This window comes from Larimichthys crocea, chromosome X (assembly GCF_000972845.2).
Source record: "Larimichthys crocea isolate SSNF chromosome X, L_crocea_2.0, whole genome shotgun sequence".
NCBI lineage: Eukaryota > Metazoa > Chordata > Actinopteri > Sciaenidae > Larimichthys > Larimichthys crocea.
The window spans coordinates 29476150-29500633 of record NC_040020.1 but is presented as its reverse complement, the minus strand read 5'-3'; the positions used below and the strand labels follow the sequence as shown (position 1 = coordinate 29500633).

Below are 24484 nucleotides of genomic sequence, written 5' to 3'. Positions count from 1 at the left end.
CTGTTGTTTAAGTTTACCGAAAAGAAATTCAGTTTGTTGTCTGACATGTTGTTGTTGTTGTTGTTGTTGTTTTCAGCCGGCTGTGAGGCACGAGGCATGTAACGGCCTCTACAAGCTCTCTCTCTCTGGTTTGGAGGGAGGAGAGTCCATCAACAGATCCTTCCTGCTGCTCGCCGCCTCCACGCTTCTCAAGTTCCTGCCTGACGCACAGGCCCTCAAACCACTGAGGGTGGGTCTCATACACACTGAACCTGAACCCCATAGAAGAAAGTGTACACACACAGGAAACTCACCTGCAAGCTACACTCTGTGTCAGTAGTCCTCACGGGCAATGATCTGGCTCAATTTGAGCTTTGCGACAGTGAATCCAGTTGGTTTCTGTGAGACATTTTCCCTCTGCAGGGGTTAATGCTGGAGAGACTGGAACACACTCTGAACAGAGCTGGTTTTTAGGACGGCCTTTTGGAGTTTTCTTGTAAATAAACAAAAAGTTATGTTTATTTGTGTTACTCACCAAAACTCATTGTGTGAATCCTTGAGGTCAACCAAATGTGTTGAATTAATTTCCTTCCTCATCAAACATTTGCAAACATTTTAAATGCCGTATTGTTTGCAAGCGAGTAAACAGTGGTTCAGTCTTCTTCTTCCCTGTCTTTGCTGGTTTATTGCAGCATGTCTTGGCAAGTTATCACCATCTGTAGATCTGTTTTAAAATAATGTGAAATCATTGGCCAGGATGTGTATCACATTATCTACATGCACATTGTAGCAGTTTGACTAGAAGCTCGTCTGACAGAGATGATTTTTTTACTACTGTAGCCAACAAAGGACAAATGTCTTGACCCCTGGTGTAACCATAATTAAAAACTGATTGATCAAAAGCTCCAGCAGACAGCACACACACTCTATTATACAGCAGAGGTTGAGGAAGATTGACATCACATCACAATAACATTTATTTTACACCGCATGGAGAGAAAAGATGAATTGGTACCGATCATGTGTCGCTTTTCATGAAGCAGATGAATGATTTTTACCTCCTTGCTGCCACTTGCTTTTCCAAAAAGCTGCTGCCGCTGGCTAATTAACACCGTCACTATAACTTCCTTGTTCTTCGTCGTCCACCACATCGATCCTTCTTTAAGTGGATGACTCAGATTTAGTCCATATCTCAACAGAAAACTCTCTTTAGCAAGCAAACAAACAAATGCACTCCTGCTGCACATGACTGGTAGATTGAGAATTAAGTAATGTTCATGATTTTTCTTTTCAGGATGCTTCTGAAGGCAGAATGTGTGTACTTCGCTATTAATAACCGTGTTAATGTGTATTTGCAGGTGGAGGACTATGAAGAGGAGCCTCTGTTGAGGACAGGCTGTAAAGAATACTTCTGGCTGCTCTGTAAACTCATCGACAACATCCACGTTAAAGACGCCAGCCAGGTGGGAACTTTACACCGCAGTTCATCACATTGATCTGTTATCAGTTGATAGATTCAGTTTGTTGAACAGTTGGTAGTATTGCTGTGAGGTTTTATTGAACTGTTGCTAGTATTGGTCTGTTTGAACTCACAGAAGGTCTCTCCCTCTCTGTCGCTGGCCGGCTCGATGCAGACCACCTTGCTGGACCTGGACGCTCTCGCCCGGCACCTCGCCGACTGCATCAGAAGGTTAGACAGTCAAATGCTGAATAGAGGAGTTTTATATACAGTGAACTGTAACCTGGTTGATACTTCTGGTGCGCTGACCGCCTGCTGATGTTGAAACTTTTGAGGAACCCTCTTTATTATATGTTAATTCTGTTTTGAGGAGAGCTGCTTTTTCTGCCTCCAAACATAATTACACTGCTGTCTTTAATGTGAAGTTATGATTTCTGTTGTAACTAGACTTTAATTTGTTGATCGTACACTCAAAAAACATATTTTCTCCCAATAAAATGCAGGTATAGTGATGCATCAGTCCGCAGCCACCCAAACTCTTAGAGCTAATCGATGCTATCTGTTAATCATCGACCCAAACCCAGTCTAACCCACAAGCCATCAACTTTATGTATTATAGCAGCACAGTCAGGACTGAGTGGTGCTTTCAAAATGCCCCCCTGACCACAGTGTTCTTTTTTCCTCCAGCCGTGAGATCCTGGACCAGCAGGACGGTACGATCGAGGACGATGGGCTGACCGGACTCCTGCGCCTCGCCACCAGCGTCCTCAAACACAAACCTCCTTTCAAGTTCTCCCGCGAGGGTCAGGAATTCCTACGGGACGTACACAACCTCCTCTTCCTCCTTCCCAGCCTGGCAGATCGTGCTCAGCCCAAATGCAAGTCCCATGCTGCCCGAGCTGCCGCCTACGACCTGCTGGTGGAGACGGTGAAGGGCTCAGTAGAGAACTACCGACTGCTACACAACTGGGTCATGTCACAGCACATGCAGGGTGAGGACGCTGGCAACTTACTTGCTTTAACTTGTAGTCTTGTACACATGTAGGTTAAAGTTCATGAGAGATGCAACATAATTCAAGCAATTTATTTTTTTTAAATACAGTTTTGTTGTAACTCTGTTTCCGTCCTCTACAAGTTTGGGAAAGAATGCAGTAAATATTGTAGTATTTCATCATGGAACATTAGACCACAGGTTATGAATTCATGGACTGTATTCACTTTATGGATTTATAAGTATGGAAATACGACATTCAAATGTCAACTGCCTCAGTTAAATGCAAAAAATGTTTTGGGTTTCATTTTACATGCAAATAAATTATGTTTAAAGATGCATGGATCAATTTTTGGCCACTAGGTGGCATTATAATTAGACATTTACTAATTATATCATTCTAACTTTAGAATTTATTTGTTTCTGTCCTCCTGATGAATGTGAGTCCAACATTCACTAAATTATAGTAGCAAAGACTAGTTTGCTACAAAAATACTGCAAGCTACACTCTGTGTCAGAAGTCCTCTGGGACGATGATCTGACTCAATTTGAGCATTGCTACAGTAAATCCAGTCTCCTTCTATATTTTCCCACTTGTGGGATTAATGCTGGAGAGAGACTGGGACAGCCTACAGCAAATCAACGATGCAGTAAATGTGTTTTAAAACTGCAACAATGAGCTAAAAATTGCAGAGCTGGTCATATATCTCTGTGGGTGCATTACTGCAATAACAACCTTCACATGAGACTTATTATTGATTAATGTACATTATTTTTTTCTGAAAATACCACAATGCAAAAGTACCACCAGGTACACTAGAGAAGTCATGAACCCTGAACATCCCTCTGTTATTCTTCCTCCAGCCTCTCACGCCCCGTACAAGTGGGACTACTGGCCCCATGATGATGTTCGGGCTGAGTGCCGCTTCGTAGGTCTGACTAACCTGGGAGCAACCTGTTATCTGGCCTCTACCATCCAGCAGCTGTACATGATCCCTGAGGCTCGTCAGGCCGTCTTCACTGCCAAGGTCAGTACCTGCAACACAAACAGAGGGCATGGCGCATGATGCACATTCAAAACAGAGTGTGGATTCTCATCCTGTGTGTGTGCCCATGCAGTACGCTGAGGATATAAAACACAAGACCACGCTGCTGGAACTGCAAAAGATGTTCACATATCTCATGGTGAGTTTTCCATTTTTATACCTCCAAACGTCATTTTCACCGTCCTCTAATTTTCCTAATGATAATATCACAGAGACGAGAGTACAAGAAAACAACCAAAAATGTGACTCTGAATCAGCCACACAAGTGTTACCAATCTAAACTTGCCTTTTCTTCCTCCTTCTCCTCCGTTTTTCTGTCTGTTCAGGAGAGTGAGAGAAAAGCCTACAACCCACGACCGTTCTGTAAAACCTACACTATGGACAAACAGCCTCTCAACACTGGAGAGCAGAAGGACATGACAGAGTTCTTCACAGACCTCATCACCAAGATAGAGGAGATGTCCCAGGAGCTGGTAAACATGCACAACTCCTCACAAACTTATTTTACAACTTGAAAAATTTAGCAAAAATCTTTCGAGAACTGGTGATTTGGAAATGTTATTTTTTTACACTCAACAACACATTTTTTTTGTTACAGAAACAGCGACAGCGAGTTGATATTAAGATGAATTCAGTGTTTTGGAGTTAAAGGAATTAAGGCACACATATATATTTAACAGCATGAATAACAGTCAGTCTTGACAAAGTCAAAGTTTGAGTAATAATGTAAATAAAGTGTATTAATGAATGTGTGTTTCTTTTCTGTTGTCACAGAAAAACACAGTGAAGACTCTGTTTGGAGGCGTCATCACCAATAATGTGGTTTCTCTGGTGAGTGTGACGAGTTGAATTTGATTTATATCAAGAAATATTTAATTTAAAGATATGTTTAAATATAATAAATTGTAAGATTTGTTTGAAATATTCAGACCATGATGAAGTTCCAAGCACACTTCTCCTGTTTTAACACCTGCTTCAATTATTTTGTGCATTTTTCTCTTTATATTCAGAATTTTATCTTTGCTGTGTTTTAGTTACCCTTTAAAGTATTTCGGACACCATTATTTATAATAAGCAACATTTCTAAGTATTTTATTAGTAGTAATAAAGAATATCGGCTCTGTTTTCAGTTAAGGGTATAAATAGTAATAAATAGTTAATATATCTTCAGAAGGTGTTTTCCAAATATAATGGAGAGAATAAAGTAGTTAAATTCAAGAGTTATAAATGTGAGTTTTAAACTCAGTTCTTGAAAGTTTGTATGACACCTTGTGCCGTCTGTCATGCAGGACTGTGACCATGTCAGTCAGACTGCAGAGGAGTTTTACACAGTGAGGTGTCAAGTGGCTGATATGAAGAACATCTACGTAAGCATACAAACTTCTCCCATCACCAATACCAATAAAATCTTTCAAAGCCTGTTCACACTTATCAAACATAATATTCTGCAAAAACGTTCCCAACTGTTTCTCTGTGCTCGGTCTTTATTCAGGAGTCTCTGGATGAGGTGACCATCAAGGACACTCTGGAGGGCGACAACATGTACACCTGCTCCCAGTGTGGCAAGAAAGTCCGCGCAGAAAAAAGGTCAGAATAAATCTGAAGACACAGATCTGTCCAGTTAAAGTCACATTCACATTTCAACTATGTGATAAACCCATTTTATCTCCTTCAATCACAGAGCGTGTTTCAAAAAGCTGCCACGGATCCTGAGTTTCAACACCATGAGATACACCTTCAACATGGTGACAATGATGAAGGAAAAGGTCAACACCCACTTCTCCTTCCCACTGCGCCTCGACATGACGCCATACACCGAGGACTTCCTCATGGGCAAAGGGGAGCGCAAAGAGGGTTCGTCCAAACACTGAGAAAGACAAAAATCTATTAAAGAGAACAAACCATTACTGAAATGTCTGTGCTTTGGATATGTCATGATCCATTCTGGTGTGTCTAAAATTCAAATTCTAAGCTGTGTTTGTCGTTTTGCAGGTTTTCGGGAAGAGGGCGAGGCAAAAGTCACAGAGAGCTACGAGTACGACCTCATCGGCGTCACAGTTCACACGGGCACGGCAGACGGTGGCCATTACTACAGCTTCATTAGAGACATTGTCAACCCACACGCCTACAAGAACAACAAGTGGTGAGGGCAGAAGTGGAAAAAGTTTTTAAAATTTCAGGTCAACGCGCTCAAACATGTAGTTGGATTTAAACACAACATTTTCTTGCAGGTATCTATTTAATGATGCGGAGGTGAAGCCCTTCGACTCGGCCCAGCTGGCCTCTGAGTGCTTCGGTGGAGAGATGACGGTACGTGCTGCAGCCAAAAATAATACATGAATTTATCGTCGCTTTGGATCTCGCTGACGTTAGTTTTATCTTTCAGACTAAAACCTACGACTCCGTCACAGACAAGTTCATGGATTTTTCGTTTGAGAAGGTGAAGACAATTTCCTGGCAGTTTTTTCTTTATCACACTTTGTATTTTATTACCACACACAGTCCAGACTGTAATAATGACATATTGATTAAATCTGCAGACACACAGTGCCTACATGCTCTTCTACAAGAGAGTGGAGCTGGAGGAGGAGAACGGGAAGGATTTTAGTTTTGACGTCTCTCCTGATCTGCTGGAGGTACTGTGGGTCTACTTTAAGTCTAAATATGTAAATTAATTTATATTTACATACAAATCTTACATTTACATGTCTGTGTGTTCGTTTTTTCCTCCAGTGGATTTGGCACGACAACATGCAGTTTCTCCAGGATAAAAATATATTTGAACACACATACTTTGGGTTCGTGTCAAATCTGTTGCTTTGTTATTTTTAAGAATGAATTAATGAGCTCTGGTCAGGCTTTATAGCCACTACTCATCATCCACGATTGTTTATTTGTTTTAATTTTTTCCTTCAGTTTTATGTGGCAGCTCTGCAGCAGCATCCCCAGCACTCTACCAGACCCCAAAGCAGTCTCCCTCATGACTGCTAAGGTGAGAAATATTACAGGTTCAAGGATTTTTTTTATTTTTATTTTACTGTCATTTGTACTTTTTACCCTAAAGAAGTTTGAGAGGAAAATTTGCAATTTTAATTTGAGAATCAAACATGATCATAGTAATTTTAAAAATCAAATATGATGCCCATTTCATAATAATTTTCACATGACTTGAGATCTGAACCTGGGTTATTAGAATTCTAATTAACAAGAATTTTGATAACTAGATTTTTTTTTTTTTTTTTAGCTAAATTACCAGAAAATTCTCTAAATTTTCATTCTGGTTTTAGCTTCAAATGGGCGAATTGGTTATTGGCATTCCTCCATTTTATCTCTGTCACTGTTGCCAGAGGTCATTGAAAGTTTGTGAATTTAGACGTGGGTCATTAAAAATGCTTGAATTTACATATTTAGTGCAAGAAGAGAAACATTGAAATAAATAGAAATTTACCCTAATCTGTGTCTCAAACTATGACTTGAATTTAAAAGAAATGGGCCTGGACAGTCCTTGAAAAGTTGTTGATGTTTAAAAAGGTTTGGGAACCCTAGTTATTGTAAACTAAACATTTTTTGGACTATTGTTTGGATAAAACCAGTCAAATAGGAAATATGATGGGCAACATAATGTCACTAATAAGTGACAACACAGTGGCAACACAATCATAAAAATGTGAGCGCAGAAGATGAATATACATATGAACAAGTGCAGGTTTACAAGAATCAGTGCAAAATAGGTGTCAAAATATTAAAAAATCAACAGTTTAATTGATAATGAAAATAATTATTATGTGTTTCTGCCCATGTGCTAAAACTTTTCTGCCAGTTTTTCTTTACTCTGAATTTTCTTCTCTATGCAGCTCAGCACCTCATTTGTCCTTGAGACTTTTATTCACTCGAAGGAGAAGGTAATCACACTCACCTCATTGTAGGACATTTAATTTCTGACTGTTGGGTGGCGTCTGTACTGTGGAGACAAACTGACTTATGTATGTCCTTCCTGCTCTGTTGCCTCCAGCCCACCATGCTGCAGTGGATCGAACTCCTGACCAAACAGTTCAACAACAGCCAGGCTGCCTGCGAGGTCTGAACACAGCTTTAACAATAAGTTGACCTCTGTGTTGTGTTGGCACGCCTCACATGGTACTGCATGATGTTTCTGTTTACATGCTGTCCTCTGTTTCAGTGGTTTTTGGATCGGATGGCTGATGATAACTGGTGGCCCATGCAGATCCTCATAAAGTGCCCCAATCAGATTGTCAGACAAGTGAGTTATTTATCTTCATCTTTTCCCCACATATTGAATGATTTTATTTAATGAATATTTAATGATTTAAGATTTAACAATTGTGACGTCACAAACACTAACCTCTACCTCTGTCTCCCAGATGTTTCAGAGATTGTGTATTCACGTCATCCAGAGGCTACGTCCGGTTCACGCTCACCTCTACCTGCAGCCCGGCATGGAGGATGGGTAAGTCACACCTGATTGGTGGCCTTGATAACACCTGCTTGATATTTAGATTTTAAATAATGGTTCCTTATATTTTTAATAAGAAGGTTCGTTACACCAGATGTCCAGAACAGTGCTTTAAATTAATCAAATTCAGTGATAAATGTAAAGTGAATTTAATTGTGCCATTAGAGGTGTGCAGCACAAACAGACAGTGTTGTTTCTGTGATATCAGATGGCAACAGAGATCCAAACAGGAGCCGTGTGTCACTCATTGTCTCTGTCATTCTGGACTCTGAGAAAGTTTTTCTGGTTCCACATCACTGACAGACAGACAGAGATCAAGAGTGATTATAAAACACATTCAAGGTGGTAGTTTATAGCTAAAATGGGTCGACTCTTTGCCATTTTTCCAGCTCTGATGATATGGACGGCCCGGTGGAGGACATTGGCAGCCGATCCTGCGTCACCCGCTTTGTTAAGACCCTCCTGTCCATCATGGAGCATGGCGTCAAACCCCACAGCAAACACCTCACAGAGTACTTTGCCTTTCTCTATGAGTTCGCAAAGATGGGAGAGGAGGAGGTGAGTTTGAACTTCTTTGCAGAATTGAACTTTTAGTATGTAAGATGTTTATTGACTGAATTTGATAAAGTAAGAAGAGTGAGTAATTATTATCAAAACTCTAAGTTTTTATAAAGTTATATTCATGTTGTTAGATATAAAGCATACACATAGCATAGGACATTTTTGCACCATTTATAAGCAGTTATTGTTGAACCATAATTATTATTTTGTAAGTTAAGTCTTATTCATCTGTTTTGTGTCTCCAGAGTCAGTTCTTATTGTCTCTACAAGCCATTTCCATCATGGTGCATTTCTACATGGGAACCAAAGGCCCTGAGAACGTAAGTTTGCTCACTGATTTCCCCTGTATTTATTTACTATAAATGAGATCCAAATGATAATACTTAGTTTATTTATTCACGTTCTGTCTTGTGAAATGGGAAATTTGAGCCGGAGCAGCTCAGGTTTTTTTTTTTTCATGTTGTCCGATCGTTGTTAGTTGTGGGCGTTAGGAATAGAAGGGGAGCTCGTGTCACAGCATACCAATGAAGTACCAACTTAGTAAAAAATCCATAATATCGCCACACTGAGCCTGAAATGCCAAAGGTGAACCAAAGGCGTAAAAGTCTGTCTGTGCTTGGTGCGACAACATCACAGTATCATTTTCATCAAAATCCAGATCATATTATACCTGAATCTACTCTTAAGGAGCGCAAAGAGATTTAGTGAGCAGTTATGTGGAAAATGTAGATGCCAGTGTCAAATCCATTAAAAGTGACTTTAACTGGTTTGTAATTAAGGATTTAAACCTTTTATCACTTAAAACAACTTGGTTATGAAAGTATAATTACACAAACCTAGTGTTGCCCTCCGACAGATTCATGATATTTATGTAACGTGGTTATAAGAAGAAACAAAGTAAATGAGTTTTTCTGCCTTCAGCCTCAGGTGGAGGTGTTGTCAGAGGAGGAGGGAGAAGAAGAGGATGAAGAGGAAGACATTTTGTCTCTGGCGGAGGAGAAGTATCGTCCTGCAGCTCTGGAGAAGATGATCGCCCTCATCGCTCTGCTGGTGGAGCAGTCTCGCTCTGAGAGGTACGAGTACAGGACGTGATGACATAAAATATTCCCCTCTTTTATGCATTTGGAAGAATGAGACAATTCTTTGTTTTTCCTCCAGACATCTGACTCTGTCCCAGAGCGACATGGCGGCGCTGACCGGAGGGAAAGGCTTCCCCTTCCTCTTCCAGCACATCAGAGATGGGATCAACATCAGACAGACGTGCAACCTCATCTTCAGCCTCTGTCGCTATAACAACCGCCTGGCTGAGCATGTAGGTTTCTCACATCCACACAGGAAATGACACATCGATAATGTTTAAATCAAACGTACTGGGTCTGTCTTTTTAAACAAATGTTGTGCAGCAAGTTTTTTGAAAATACCAAACACGTTAAACTGATTTCAGGGAACAGTTTTTGGAGCTGGCAGTAGAAATATTTTTTCTAATATTGAATGTATAATTCTCCTCCTGACAGATTGTGTCGATGCTCTTCTCCTCCATCGCTAAGCTGACTCCTGAGGTAAGCAGATGCTCAGATAAGGTTTATTCAAAACGACCAAAACACAAAGGGTTTGTCACATCTATCTATCTTAGCTGTTAATTGTTTTATTTTTATTTTTTGTTTTTGTTCTTCACCCTCATTTAGATTTAAGCCCTGTTATTACAGTTATGCATTAGATAATCAAACATATGTGTGATTAAGATGTACAATACCTGTTAAATGTTTGGCCTGACATATTGACCTGAAATATTGAGCGTCTTACAGTACTTTCCTTCAATATTTTAACAGAGATAACAGTATAATAGACTATAAAAGACAGTAAATTAAATTTAAATCCAATCATTCAATGATTAAAAACTTTAATTTTGTCAGTTTCCTCACAGTATGGCATGACATAAAAGTGTGAAGTGACCCAAAACAGTTACTTTGTAGTTCAAACTGTGATTTGTCAGTTCAGAATAAGATGGTATTTTCGTGGCAGACAACCCCAAACATTTTAATGGTATTGTAAGTAGCTCTACATACGTTTCATCAACAGTTTTGTTTTTCACTCCATCAGGCTGCCAATCCTTTCTTCAAGCTGCTGACGATGTTGATGGAGTTTGCAGGCGGACCACCGGGGATGCCTTCCTTTGCCTCGTACATCCTCCAGAGGATTTGGGAGGTAAAATACTTGAGTGTCACGTTGGTGTCATCGACACAAAAATCCAATTGAATGTCTTTTTTTTTTCCAGTGTTTTCTTTCCTTCAGCTGATCAAATTAGGATCATCTGTTTTAACTTCAGCTTATTTTGTTTGTGACATGCAATAATGGATCAAGTTTAGCTTTAGTTGTACTAATCAGGGAGAGTAGTTTTAGTGTCTTGAGTTTAGCAACTTTCTAACTGTTCTTTGTTTCTTTAATGATCATTCTGGGTTAACAAACTAACTGTAGGAGGGTCAATATATATCTCAGTCACACTGTGTCTTCATGTAAGTTTGTGTTCTTCCTGTCAGGTGATCGAGTACAACCCGTCTCAGTGTCTGGACTGGCTGGCTGTCCAGACTCCCAGGAACAAACTGGCCCACAGCTGGGTCCTGCAGAACATGGAGAACTGGGTGGAACGCTTTCTGCTGGCCCACAACTACCCCAGAGTCCGCACATGTGAGAACCTCACTGTTCTGCAAATATAAAATGATTTTGAACAATTTAGTTTATTAGTTAGCTGAATAAATAAATAAGAAGAAATATGGCAGTAGATTATAAAAAAAAAAAAAAAGACAATCTGTGGAAGGCAATTGTCAAACATAAGAAACCAACCAGATATGTTTAAACACAAACGATTAAATGAACCATCACACAGCTGCATTTCGTTCCTCATCCTAATAATCAGCGGTCTCTCCTCCCTCCAGCGGCGGCGTACCTCCTCGTCTCCCTCATCCCCAGCAACTCCTTCCGACAGATGTTTCGTTCCACACGCTCTCTCCACCTGCCGACCCGTGAGCTGCCACTGTCGCCCGACACCACCGTCGTCCTCCACCAGGTCTACAACCTGCTGCTGGGGCTGCTGGGACGCGCGAAGCTGTATGTGGACGCCAGCGTTCACGGCACCACTAAGCTTGTGCAGTACTTCAGCTTCATGACCTACTGCCTCATCTCCAAGACAGAAAAACTCATGTTCTCCGGATACTTTATGGACCTCTGGAACCTCTTCCAGGTACAACATGCTTTCTGTCTTAGTATAGTCTGCTTTGCTGCTAAACAAGAATCAGAAAAATGCAGTTCCTCATGCCGAAATATTTCCTCAACAGCTTATTATTATTTGGAATACTGCAGCACTGCCTTTTGTATTTTATATTTAAAGAGACACTTTATGTTTTCCAACATTTCTGAATAAGATGAGAGCAACAGGTTATTTATTTACATACGTGTCATACAAGTTTAATAGAAAGATTTTATAAATGTGTGTGTTTTGTGGGCCCACCTACAAAATCAATATCAGTCAAAGTGTATGATATATTTCAAATATTTTCACCACTCCACCAGTGCAATCCTATTTTTAAAAAATTGGAACTAAACCTTTAAAGCAGTTTTGATAACAGCCATATTGTAAAAATTCTCCCAAAACAACTGCAGTTTATGTAAGTCAGATCTGTATTTTCATTTAATGTAAAGAAAGATGATAACACTTTATTTTAACGCCCTCTGTTTTGTATTTGTAAGTATATAAACATTTACTAAATTGTTCATAACACTATAACAAGTAGATATTAAACAAACAACTAACTCTGTAAAAACAGATTAATAATAGTATATACTGTACAATAATAAACACTTATGAATATTTATAAATATGTTACCATTGTTGTTTGCGGTTCGACTGTGAACAGTAGCCCTTATGTGAAACTTTAGTCACGTTGTTCTCTTTTCTGTCTTCAGCCCAAACTTTCAGAGCCAGCCATCGCCACCAATCACAACAAGCAGGCGCTGCTGTCGTTCTGGTACAACATGTGCGTGGACTGTCCGGAGAACGTCCGCCTGGTGGTGCAGAACCCCGTGGTGACCAAGAACATCGCCTTTAACTACATTCTGGCTGACCACGATGACCAGGAGGTGGTGCTGTTCAACCGCGGCATGCTGCCCGCCTACTACGGCATCCTGCGCATGTGCTGCGAGCAGTCGCCCACCTTCACTCGGCAGCTGGCGCAGCACCAGAACATCCAGTGGGCCTTCAAGAACCTGACGCCACATGCCAGCCAGTATCCCGGGGTGGGTGGAGAGTCTGTGTTCAGATCAGAGGCTGCAGGATAGTGATAGAATAACACACTGCATGGAAGTGATGTTAGAGTCCTATTTCTGTTAGTTTTAGCATTTTGCATGGTTCACACAGGTCCTTGAAATCCTTGTAAAATGTGTGTAATTAAGAGGAAAAAAAGTTTTGGAAAACAGACAAACAGATGTGGGTAGAAACTGAAAGTTTTTTTCAAATATTTTTTAACTGAACATTAGTAAAGGCACTGTCGCCATGTGTCTTTCCCACAGTTGCGTCATCACTTCACGCACAGATTATTTATCATTATTGTAACATTCATTGTTTAAGAAGGTGTGGAAACCCTGATTTTGGCTATGTTACATTTCCTGTGACGGTATCTAATTATTTTTTTTATTATTCTTGGTGATGCATGTTAGATCGTTTGACAGCTCATAGGCAAACTTACAAATGATGGCACAATTGTTCTTAAGAATAACATTTTAATGTCCTGTTTCTTGTTGTCCTGTTGGTGATGTAATCTGATAAATGTTTGAAACAGACATAGACAGGAAGATGAAAACGATGAAAGGAATCTTCATCCATATTGTCAGTGAGATCAAAACTCATGTCTGTATTTTTAAGATACAGATATGTAAGATACAAATATATTAGATCATAAAAATGTGTGTGTGTGTGTGCGCTGCCCCCTGCAGGCGGTGGAGGAGCTGTTCAACCTGATGCAGCTGTTTGTGGCGCAGCGAGCCGACATGAGAGAAGAAGAGCTGGAGGACGTGAAACAGTTCAAGAAAACCACCATCAGCTGCTACCTGCGCTGCCTGGACGGTCGCTCCTGCTGGACCACACTCATCAGGTCAGGACGCACGCACACTTGTGGAAAGCATAATTTGAAGCTGCGTAGTTTAAAAGATTTCAACTTTAGTGACTGAATATTAATATTTGCTTTGAGTATCTGAAATTACCTGAATCCTAACACCTGGTTTTGTTGGTCTCTCAGTGCCTTCAGGGTTCTGCTGGAGAACGACGAGGACCGTCTGCTGGTGGTCTTCAACCGAGGACTCATCCTCATGACTGAGGTACAATTAGGGGTGCCACTATATATATACACATATACAGATGACAATAACTGTGACAATCATCTTAATAAGATCCAAGACTTGTCCCCATTAGTCACGTTGACACAGAACATTGGAAAATACAAATGTTACCCATCAGCACTGCTTGGCAATGTCTGTTCATCTCTGAACATGTACTATCTAGCTTAGAGTAGAAAAGATAACTCTCAAATAGTTTTAATTAATCTGAAGTCAACCACAACACCCATAAAAATTAAAAGTTGGAATTTAACTTTGAAATATTGATGCTCTCAGTCCTTTTAAAGACCTGAGTGGGAACTCAACATGGCGTCCTACAGCTGTTGTAAATAACGGGACGCTCTCTGTCCGTCTGTCCCCTGCAGTCCTTCAACACTCTGCACATGATGTACCACGAGGCGACGGCGTGTCACGTCACTGGAGACCTGGTGGAGCTGCTCTCCATCTTCCTGTCTGTTCTCAAAGCCACCCGGCCGTACCTGCAGCGCAAAGGTCAGACCCTCTCACCGCTACCAAGTCACACAGTTTAGCGGTGGAACGATGATGCAGCCGTGCAGTTTGTTCTGAACAGATGTTTCTCTGTCTTGTCATCCAGATGTGAAGCAGGCTCTGATTCAGTGGCAGGAGAGGATCGACTTTGCCCACAAGCTGCTCACACTCCTCAACTCTTACAGCCCGCCCGAACTCCGCAACGCCTGCCTGGGTAACACACACACACATGATCCATTTCTTACATTCCAGTATAAAGAAATCAAGTGTTTGCAGAGGTTTAGTACAGTCTCTGACACCTGTGATGTTAACTGAGATGCATGTGTTGTGTTTTTCTTTGTCTGAGTGACTGATGAACGTTGATTGTAATTTTTTGTGTTCCTTGTTCTGGTTCCTGCAGATGTGCTGAAGGAACTCGTTCTGCTGAGTCCTCACGACTTCCTGCACACTCTGGTCCCCTTCCTGCAGCACAACCACTGCACCTACCACCACAGCAACATCCCCAGTGAGTCTCCTCACCCTCCTCCTCTACACCTCCTGTTTTTATACCTTCTTTGTTGCTGTTTAGACGACCAGCAAGAACAGCGTATATAGAAGTAAAAATGTCTCACTGCCGTGAGTTCAGAATAATTAAACACACAGAAGGAAAGTCAAAAACTAATTTGAAAGGATGTCCAGATCAATCGGTCGATGTTCGATGTTTGTTGGTCAGTAGCAGAACATCACAGAGCAGGCTCATTCCAGTCAAGATGGCCCCAAAAACAAGACTTAATTCACCTCGTATTGGATCTAACTTCGATAGATCAGAACATATCAATTAGGAATTACACTGCAGATGTTTCAGTTCAAGTTGAGACCAAAAGTTTGTTTTTGAGTGACAACAGAGCCCAAATGTGGCCTAGTCAGACGATGTAAACTTAGTTTTTAGCCGAGCAGTTGTTAAGCTGGGAGATGTAAAGCTTGCAGATTAATCACATCTTTTAAATAATTCATTTAAGATTTATTGTTTTAATCAACACCTCATAATAAAGTCATACTCAGTTTGTGTGTGTTTGTCTCCTCAGTGTCGTTTGGCCCCTACCTGCCCTGCAGAGAGAACATCAAGCTGATGGGAGCCAAGAACAACATCCGACCTCCGAGACCAGAGCTCAACATGTGTCTGCTGCCCTCCATGGTGGAGAGCAGCAAGGTACGTTCACCTGTAACACACCTGTCACATGACCTGCCCCTCTCTCACATGACCTGTTAGAACAGGTCTTATGTATCGACAGGTTGATGTACGTTGCTTCATCACTCATGAATTGATATTGCACAGTTGAACTTAAACTTAAGTATTTTTATAATTGGTCAATCATTTGAGTCAATTTTCAAGAAAAAGTGCAAAATCTGTGACGTTTCCAGGGTGACGATTTTCTCTTTTTATCACCTTCAACATGTCTGTCTGACTTTTTATAGATTAATAAGAAAGTAGTTTGCAGACAATTGTTTGTTGAAGCCTTACTTCTATTTTCTGACTTTGAAACAAACTTATAGACCTCTTCACTTAGCTCTTTTAAAACAAGTGTTAAGTTTGTAGTAGTGAAGTGTAACCAATGTACTTAACCACAGACACAGATACGATTAACCAAAGTCTGCATTTATCTTCAGAATAAACAAATAATTACAACAACAAAAATAGGCACACAAAAACCAATAATTTGTTCATTTTTCCCAGTCTCAGTTAAGTCCTTAAATCCTAAGTGTGTGGGTGGGTCCGATCCTCCTACCTCCTAACCTTTTAGAGGCAGTTTACTTCAGCTCACTCCAGTTCTGTTTCAAGTCCAGGTTCCTAGCTCACAATCACATAGCAGACCATCTACAAAAAAAACAGACTTAATAAAGAGGTCATAAAAAAACTTCAACTTTTAATGTTTAAATGCATAAACTAATTCTGATTTATTCAGTAGTTTTCTCAGGCTGTACGAGCCATTTCAAACTTTTAATCTGGACAAAGCTAAAGTGTAGGATAAGCAAACAAAATCGTTAAACATTCACACATTCAAGTTCTAACCTAGCGATCTCTATTCCAAGTGCTATACTTAGGCTGTTTCAGCATATTAACATTAAACTCACTGCTAGAAAGGAAAGATTCCCTTGTTCTCTTTTCATTGACTGCAGTTCAGCGCTCGTAGTGACCTCATTTAACCCAAATATTTATACAGCTCGGGACATTATTGTTTTTATTATTAAATGATCTGAGTGTTTACTCTGGTTACAAAAGTCTTGTGTGTGTTTCAGGGTAAAGACGAGGTGTACGACCGAATGCTGCTGGATTACTTCCTGTCCTACCACCAGTTCATCCACCTGCTGTGTCGCGTCGCTATCAACTGCGAGAAATTCACGGACACACTTGTCAAACTCAGTACGTGTGATCTTTGTGTGTGTGTGTGTATCATTCATAAAAACTCAGATATGTATATTAACATTCTCTCCCTCTCTCAGGTGTATTGATAGCGTATGAAGGTCTTCCTCTTCACCTCGCTCTCTTTCCCAAGCTGTGGACGGAGCTCTGTCAGTCACAGGTGTGTTACATTTTAAACTTTGGGCGCTTCGTCACAATACAAGAGATTTAAAGATTCATTTCTAGAATCCGGACATTTTATTAGTCATAAACTCTTTTACAAAGACTGTAGCACTGAACTGATTGAGTTGTTTTTGTTTCAGTCTGTTTTGGCTAAAACGTGTGTGAAGCTGCTGTGTGAGGATCCGGCCTTCAGCGAATACATCAAGTGTATCCTGATGGACGAGAGGACGTTTCTCAACAACAACGCGGCCTACTCCTTCCTCACCTGCTTCCTGCACAAGGTACAAGCTACAGAGCTGTACTGGAACTTTCTTTAGTTTAGTTATGTTTCTTCACTTTATGTTTCAGAGGCGGCTCAGTGGTACAGTGGTTAGCACTGTTGTCTCAAAACAAGAAGGTTCCTGGACATGGACCTAATAGGTTAATTGGTGACTCGAACTTGCCTGTAGGTGTGAATGTGAGTTTGAATGGTTGTTTGTCTCTATGTGCCCTGTGATGAGCTGGCTACTTGTCCAGGGTGTACCCCGCCTCTCACCCGGTGTCAGCTGGGATAGGCTCCAGCCGCACGTGACCCTGATGAGGATAAGCAGTTACAGATAATGGATGGATGAATGGATGGATGGATGAATGGATGTTGTAGGGCGGCCCTGTGGTGTAATGATGAGCACAGTCACCGCACAGCAAGAAGATTCTGGTGGTCCAGTGTCCTCCGACAGCCCAAAGACATGCAGAGAGAAGGGCTGCAACTAGCAATTATGTATTATCGACTAATCTGTCAATCATTTTCTTCTACATCCTAAATTGTTTTGTTGGTTGTTTAGTCTGTGTCTATGCCAACAATTGTCTAGATGATGGTGTCATCAGCAACTCTTTGTGTGTGCTGTGTGTAGGTCCAGGTGCTGTCTGGTCCCAGCTGCTCCAACCTGATTGGTGTTCTGGTGACGAACCTGCTGAATGAACAGAGCAGCCTGCAGCCTGAACTGGCAGCACATCGCCTGGAGCTCAGCAAGACCAGCGGCCTGCTCAACGCTGTACGAACACACACACACACACACCCACTCACACTCACACCACCACTTATTTTCAGTCATTTTATATTTATTTGATATTTATTTTCTCCGTGTGTCAGGATCTGAGGGTGCTGGTGTTGCTGCTGTCCGTTCAGCCTCCTCAGGCCGTGGACCCGGCCCTCTGCCCCGCCCTGCAGGAGCTGCTGGCTCGCTGTCGGGTTTGTGTCCAGCAGCGCAGCGCTCTGGAGCTTGAGGCCAAGGACCACAAGGCCAAAGGTACCACACACACACACTCAGAGTATATAGAGACAGTTTCAGGCTAATTTGATTAAATCAATTAATTAATCTTACAGTGGAAAAACATTTAGCTTTAAACAACACTGAGTGTGTTTACGTGCAGTCTGTCTTTGAGTATCAGATACTGTGGTGTGTGTAATTTGACCCCGTGTTGGCTGAAATGTCCACAGAAACTTCTCAGACCTGCTTCTGCTCTAAATTCCCCACTGTCGATGTCCCAAACAACTGTTGCTCTGTCAATAAATTGCTCAATATGCTTCTTCCAGTTTCAGAGCTCTGAGCAGGCTGTAATGTATGTATGTAACACGATTGGTCCTAAAAGATAGGAGATCACACACACTTTCCATATTTGACCAGTCAAACTGGATAACATGTCCTGTCTGACATGTTAAATAAGAAACCGCATGCTCAAAGTCCCCTTATTATTTACACACTAAACAACTCCCACCACGAGCAAGCGACAGTGGTAAGGAAGGAAAAACGTTTTTGAGAGGCAGAAACATTAACATCCTTTATGTGAGGGGAAAAAATGCAAACTGTAAAATAATGTTTAAACTTTAGATTTAGAAGTTTTGACTCTCAAGTATTGAAGCAGCAAAATGATGTGTGTGTGTGTGTGTGTGTGTGTGTGTGTGTGTGTCAGCTGAGGATGAAGGAGCCACACCGGTGAAGCGGCGGAGGGTGAGCAGTGACGACGACAGAGCCGGTGATGCAGCAGCGACACTCTGCGTGGCCTCCACCTCTTCCTCTTCCTCCTCTTCCTCCTCGGCTCTCCCGCCCTGCAGCGAGCCGAAGCCCGACCACCAGGAGGCGCTGACGCCTACCAGCACCTCGGACACAGAGACACGGGACTCATCCTCGCTGATCGACCCAGGCACCGAACAGGACCCGCCCTCTCCTGACCCCGCGCCCGCCTCCTCTGGGAACCTGGACTCCTCCCCAAAAGAGGAGAAGATGGAGGCGTCCTCATCATCCTCCTCCTCGTTCTCTTCCTCGTCCTCCCTGCTGCAGGAGGCGGGGGAGGGGTTTGTGCAGGGGGAGGAGCCTGAGCCCACTCGACATATGGCAGCAGGTGAGGAGGAGGAGGCAGGGCAGCAGGAGGGTAGGAGGGGTGAGGCGATGTCTGCCACGTCAGAGGAGGTGAAGGAAGAGAAAGAGGCGGGCTCTAAGACCAGTGGCAGCTTAGCCCCGCCCCTCTCTGAGGATGCTGCCTTCCCATCAGCCCTTGGGTTGGTGGGGGAGGGGCCAGAGGGCTGCAGTGGCCACGCCCCCTCCTCACAGGCGTTTCCGAGCGCCGGCCCGCCACCGGACATGCTGGACATGCTGTACAGGACGGTGGAAGCCACCATCGCCATAGTTAGCAAACTGTCCGTTAAAGGCCCGCCCTCTTCATGACATCATCAACTCACAGCCGCCATGAGATCTTTAACGAAACTTCTTTTTTTTTCTCTTCAGAAATCTGAATTCTGCTCAGAGGAAAAAAAAAAAAAACTCTCCTGCTTTTCGTTTTTGTTTTTTTCTTCTTCTTCTGCTGTTTGTGTGCTGCTGCTGTTCGTTGCCTTCTGCTGATGTTCAGTCGGTCGGTTTTTTTCCGGCTTCAGTGGCTCCGCCGTGTCGTTTCCGCTCTTTAAGACTCCACGCACAGCCGACCCCTCGTTTGACAAATAAAGAAGAAAAAACAGAAAAAGTCGTACAAGCTATAGCACATTTCTTTCAAAGGGCAAAAAAAAAAAAGGTTTTGTTTTGTTGTTTTTTTGTTTTGTTTTGTGTTTTATACTGATTTGATTTGTTTTGGAAAGTGATTTTATTTGCTGTAACGGGGAAAGGTTTACAGAACTTTTGTCTCCTCTGTATGTAATTTAATTTTATTGCATTTTTACTGTGTATAAAAATGGTCGTCCTCTGTGCCAGTTTTGTACTTTATGAACGAGGCAAAAAAAAAAAAGTTGCCTTGACTTTTTCTGTGGTTTAATTATCCAGAAACTGAGTTTACCTGTACATTAAGAGAACCACGAGAAACTTGATTCTGTAAAGAATCCTCTCTAGTCATTGCCTGAAGGTGTATATGAAAACTATATAAATATCCTTTATATATATATGAATATATAAAAAGCGGTGCTTTATTTGACTGTGGTTGAAATAAAGCCCCCATGTTGGACCAGCTGGAGCTTTTATTTTCTTTAGTGAAGTACATTCCATAATCTATTGTTTATTTTCGCTTCTGCTGTGTTCTGATTTTTCTTCTGATTTTATTTTAATAGAGAATAAATTAATAAAAACAGTTTTAATATGAAGAATTATGAACTGAAACCCATGTGGAGCTGTGAGGTTTTTTTTCCCGCCCTTTCCTTCAGTTTACATCGTTTTAAATGTTTCCAGCCTGCAGAGCGTCGCTCACTTCATCATCCGGGTGTCTGCAGTGGAGACGTACGGGAAGCGAAATGGATCACAAATCCCGGTACAGTAAGTGTAAAGAGTGCAAGTACAGTGTCGTGTCGTTTCCTTATATGAACACTGCTTACACCAGTAAGATTGGAGCTGCGCAGAGCTTTGAAGTTAAAGGTGCAACAGTTCTCATCTGTATTTTAAAGTTAAACGCAGTCATACCTAACATCTCTGCCTAAGAACTGACTGTGCATGAACAGATATACAGTGTCTGCCTACAAGCTACTATAAACAATTAAGGGACCAGTGTGTAGGGTCTAGAGGTATAGTTACTGATTAGATATAAAGGGCTCATTCTAAGGTAACAAAAACAAAATTATTCTTGTTTTGAGGTGATTATGCACTAATGAAAACACAGTTCTGAATATTATATAACATGTTTTGCCATATTATGTAAATAGAGCCCTCTAAATTTGACACTCTGGACCTTAAATTTATTAGAAAACTGAAAAAAACAACAAAAAAACATAATTTTAACAACTAAACCAAGTTGACAAATTTAGGAACTTTTCAGACTATGTACAAGTAGATGAAGGGAAATCAAACACGCTGTGGATGATGGAACTGTTTTATTCATTGTTTATATTCACATCCACATTACTGTTAAAAACAGTTCATGTGTGAAGTGTTACTGCAGAGCTCTATTAATATTCACATTTTGCTAATAAAGTGCATTAAAGGGAAAAAAAACTAAACTGAGGTAAGTGACATTTAAAATGTTAAACGTCAGCTCAGTTTAGTTTATGGAAGCATTTTACAAACAAATTAAACATTCAAATAATATTCAACAGATTGATAAAAAATCTGCACACAGTGATGATATATCCTTAGTAATATATCCTTCTTTAACCATAAAGTCTGGCACTGGAGTTCAGGAGCATTTTGACCAGATTAAATCTCCTCTTCAAGAATTCTGTTTTGTTCATGATTTGTCTCATTCAGGCTGAACATGAGCTTAAATAATTCAATCAGTCGGGCTCTGGTTTCATCTTAAAGAATCGAATCAGCTACTGTGCAGTGTGGTCATATGGAGGCTGAAGAAAACATTGCCGCTGGGGAACATTTATTCTGGACATTTTTTATTTTAATATATTTTTTAAAATGTATTAATTAAAAAGTCCAGGGCAAAATAAAGCAGCAGGAGCTCTGATTGGCCGGCTGTCATATTTTAGGTCAGACCATTCAGAGCTAATGATTGTATTTTTTTCTTTTATTACTACTTTGTTGTTTCTTACTTTTTGTGATGAAAGTGTAACCCACCTAAAAGATAAGTGCACACTGGACCAGTTCAATCTAGATTCGCAGGGAGGGGTAATGAATTGAATTGGACACCACTATGAGTAACCAGGACACAAAGTTAAGTTGTAACAAAATTATTGTATTTACATAACTCTGTAACATTTCACAACAGTAGACTGGTCTTTTACTCAATAAAATGTCTTTTAAGTTTGGTGCACCAAAAAGAAAATGAAAGTATCCTTCCCAAAAATTAAGGAGTTTAGTTCAGTTCAATCGTCTCCTGAAATCCTGTTCCACAACCCTACCACGCTGATAGCAGGGCAGTTGAATAGCTCATAGGTTTCCTCAATCCAGGTACTCAACACGGGTGGCTCGCCATCCCCCTCGTCAGGGAGAGAATCAAATCCAGTCCAGGATCCAGAATCCAGGGATGTCCAAAAAACCTAGCCTGTGTAGCATAACACGGCTTATAAACATATGCAAACCTATTTTCTACTTTTCTTAACTGTACAGCTCTAACTTTATCAAAATCAATTTCAATACAACCTTCAGTATTTAATCCATGAATTTAGGATAATGGTTGTACTGCCATGTTAACATATGAAATGTCAACTTCTACTTTTACATTTTACAACCCACTTATTTAATGGCCATAAGCAAATGTAAAATAACTGAAATTTTACATTATTATGAAAACCACTTACAATTTAACATGAAACGCTCACATGCATCTAAATAATGCATGTAAGGAATATAGATTCCTAATCACAATACTGACACCTTGTGGTCGTACACACCAACAGGGGAGTAATTCACGTAAGTTTCATACAGTAGTCTATAACATTAGCTGCTTTGCAATTGCTTACTTTACTCACAAAAGTAAATAATACATATATTCATACATAAATTATCCAACTTATTTGGCTCTGCAATAAAAAATATATATACTTAAACAGAACTTTACACTACTGCTCAGTGGCTAAACACTCTGCTAATGTGGCCTTGTGCAGCACGTGTATTATATTCAAAACTCACCGAGAAAATAAAAGCATACACCATGAACAGATGTCATCAAGGTTTCACCAACTCTTGCTCGTTGAAATAGTTTTTCTTCTGCTACAGCAGATTTAATTAACAAAAGTTTCACTCGCGATTTCAACTTGTTTTCACTCATTCGCTCCGCTTCATTGTCTCCCTCTGCACATGTTAGACTGCGTCTCTCTAACCTGAAAACAGGCGGGACTTGGTTCATTTTACACCAATAGGAATTAATCATTCCTCCTGAACCAATAACGTATTTGTTATCAAGTTTTTCCTTACTTGAGCTAAGATAAAATAATGACTTAAATGTGAAATAGCGAACGTGGCAATAAAAGGCAAGAAAATACATAAATTGTCATTAAGAGGAATTAATTTGTGTTTAAGTAACACCTAATTTCCAATGGGTTACAAAAGTAACAATTTATAATAGCTGTTGAAAACAGATTCACCTCTAAGCTTCTTCAGCAGCCACATTGAGACAATAAATGAATCTGAATTTCATCACCTAAAATAAACACCAAGAATGAGAGGATTTAATCCTTACATCTTTTCTCTGGCTTTTAGTTATCAAATTAATTTTAAGGTGCCGATTGTAATTTGTAAAATACACTCTGAACTGTGGCTTGTTTCTTGTCGTAAATATAGTTTCAACTTTAAAAGTCTCTAATTATTTTAGCTGCACTCTGCAGACTCCATACAGTCAGACTGAAATCTGTGTTCAGATCAGAGAGGAGAATTATCTGTCATTGTCTTTGTCGTCAGTCTGGAATGTTGGTTTCTCTCCCATACTGCCTCTCTTTACTGTCTCATCTTCATTATCTGAGTGTCTGTCCATCGTCTTCTTCTCGTCGTCTGGTCCTGTCTCTTCTAACTTCATCTGTCCCTGTAACACAAATCACTGATTTTCAGCTCTGTTTTAACTTTTCAAATATTTTATTTGAACGCTTTTAAGATCTGAATGATTTATTTATTTACCTGCTCAAGTGTTTTAGGAAAGTTCCTGTTCCTGTGGGGGGAGATTTCCAATAAAAACAGACTTTAAATGAAGAGCTGTGTTGACATTTTAACATGAAGAGTTGTTCAGAGGACTTACGTGAAACAGTGGTTGTCTGAATCTTCCTGATGTTTCGCTGTCCTCTTCAACCTGAAAGGTTTTAAAGATAATAAATTAGTCTTATACAGTACACGATCCTCAATGAGCGTCCATTTTGTTTAAACATCTGAAATGAAATTGAAATGAACTCTTTTTCTTTCTCAGTGTGAGTCTGAGATTTATCTTTACGTGAGTCCAGCCTTAAAATGAATTATATAACTTTTCTCCATGAATTAACAGATTTTAAATCACGTTGATGTCACACTGACTTGTAATCAGATTAATGGCGTCTCTGTCATTCCGACTCTGCCCTGTATATCTGTTCTTGTACTATGCAACTTGTCAGGATGCGATCACCCGCGAGAAGTATGGAGCGCTTCACCAACTACTTCACTGATTTTTGGTGAAACTG

The 24484-nt window shown here is 40.6% G+C and overlaps 1 protein-coding gene across 2 annotated transcripts in view; it reads left to right on the top strand.

Moving 5' to 3' along the window:
• usp34 (ubiquitin specific peptidase 34) overlaps positions 1-20412 on the top strand; it is a 57215-nt gene extending 36803 nt beyond the window's left edge. The window contains exons 37-78 of one of the 2 annotated variants that reach the window (XM_019259735.2): positions 77-229; positions 1338-1442; positions 1614-1669; positions 2126-2430; positions 3294-3457; positions 3549-3614; positions 3802-3948; positions 4250-4306; positions 4765-4842; positions 4968-5062; positions 5157-5329; positions 5468-5618; positions 5707-5785; positions 5862-5915; positions 6016-6111; positions 6209-6273; positions 6392-6467; positions 7330-7377; positions 7488-7553; positions 7656-7736; positions 7858-7943; positions 8339-8507; positions 8756-8830; positions 9432-9583; positions 9669-9822; positions 10025-10069; positions 10611-10715; positions 11048-11195; positions 11444-11748; positions 12471-12800; positions 13497-13654; positions 13799-13877; positions 14261-14387; positions 14491-14598; positions 14785-14889; positions 15449-15573; positions 16662-16785; positions 16866-16945; positions 17088-17228; positions 17838-17978; positions 18077-18233; positions 18898-20412. In XM_019259735.2, coding sequence (XP_019115280.2) covers positions 77-229; positions 1338-1442; positions 1614-1669; positions 2126-2430; positions 3294-3457; positions 3549-3614; positions 3802-3948; positions 4250-4306; positions 4765-4842; positions 4968-5062; positions 5157-5329; positions 5468-5618; positions 5707-5785; positions 5862-5915; positions 6016-6111; positions 6209-6273; positions 6392-6467; positions 7330-7377; positions 7488-7553; positions 7656-7736; positions 7858-7943; positions 8339-8507; positions 8756-8830; positions 9432-9583; positions 9669-9822; positions 10025-10069; positions 10611-10715; positions 11048-11195; positions 11444-11748; positions 12471-12800; positions 13497-13654; positions 13799-13877; positions 14261-14387; positions 14491-14598; positions 14785-14889; positions 15449-15573; positions 16662-16785; positions 16866-16945; positions 17088-17228; positions 17838-17978; positions 18077-18233; positions 18898-19649 — 5781 coding nt within the window. In that variant the 3' untranslated portion in view covers positions 19650-20412. Of the gene's footprint in view, positions 1-76; positions 230-1337; positions 1443-1574; positions 1670-2125; positions 2431-3293; positions 3458-3548; positions 3615-3801; positions 3949-4249; positions 4307-4764; positions 4843-4967; positions 5063-5156; positions 5330-5467; positions 5619-5706; positions 5786-5861; positions 5916-6015; positions 6112-6208; positions 6274-6391; positions 6468-7329; positions 7378-7487; positions 7554-7655; positions 7737-7857; positions 7944-8338; positions 8508-8755; positions 8831-9431; positions 9584-9668; positions 9823-10024; positions 10070-10610; positions 10716-11047; positions 11196-11443; positions 11749-12470; positions 12801-13496; positions 13655-13798; positions 13878-14260; positions 14388-14490; positions 14599-14784; positions 14890-15448; positions 15574-16661; positions 16786-16865; positions 16946-17087; positions 17229-17837; positions 17979-18076; positions 18234-18897 lie in introns of both variants that reach the window. The other variant, XM_019259734.2, reaches the window with a different exon arrangement.
• The last annotated feature ends 4072 nt before the right edge of the window (positions 20413-24484 follow it).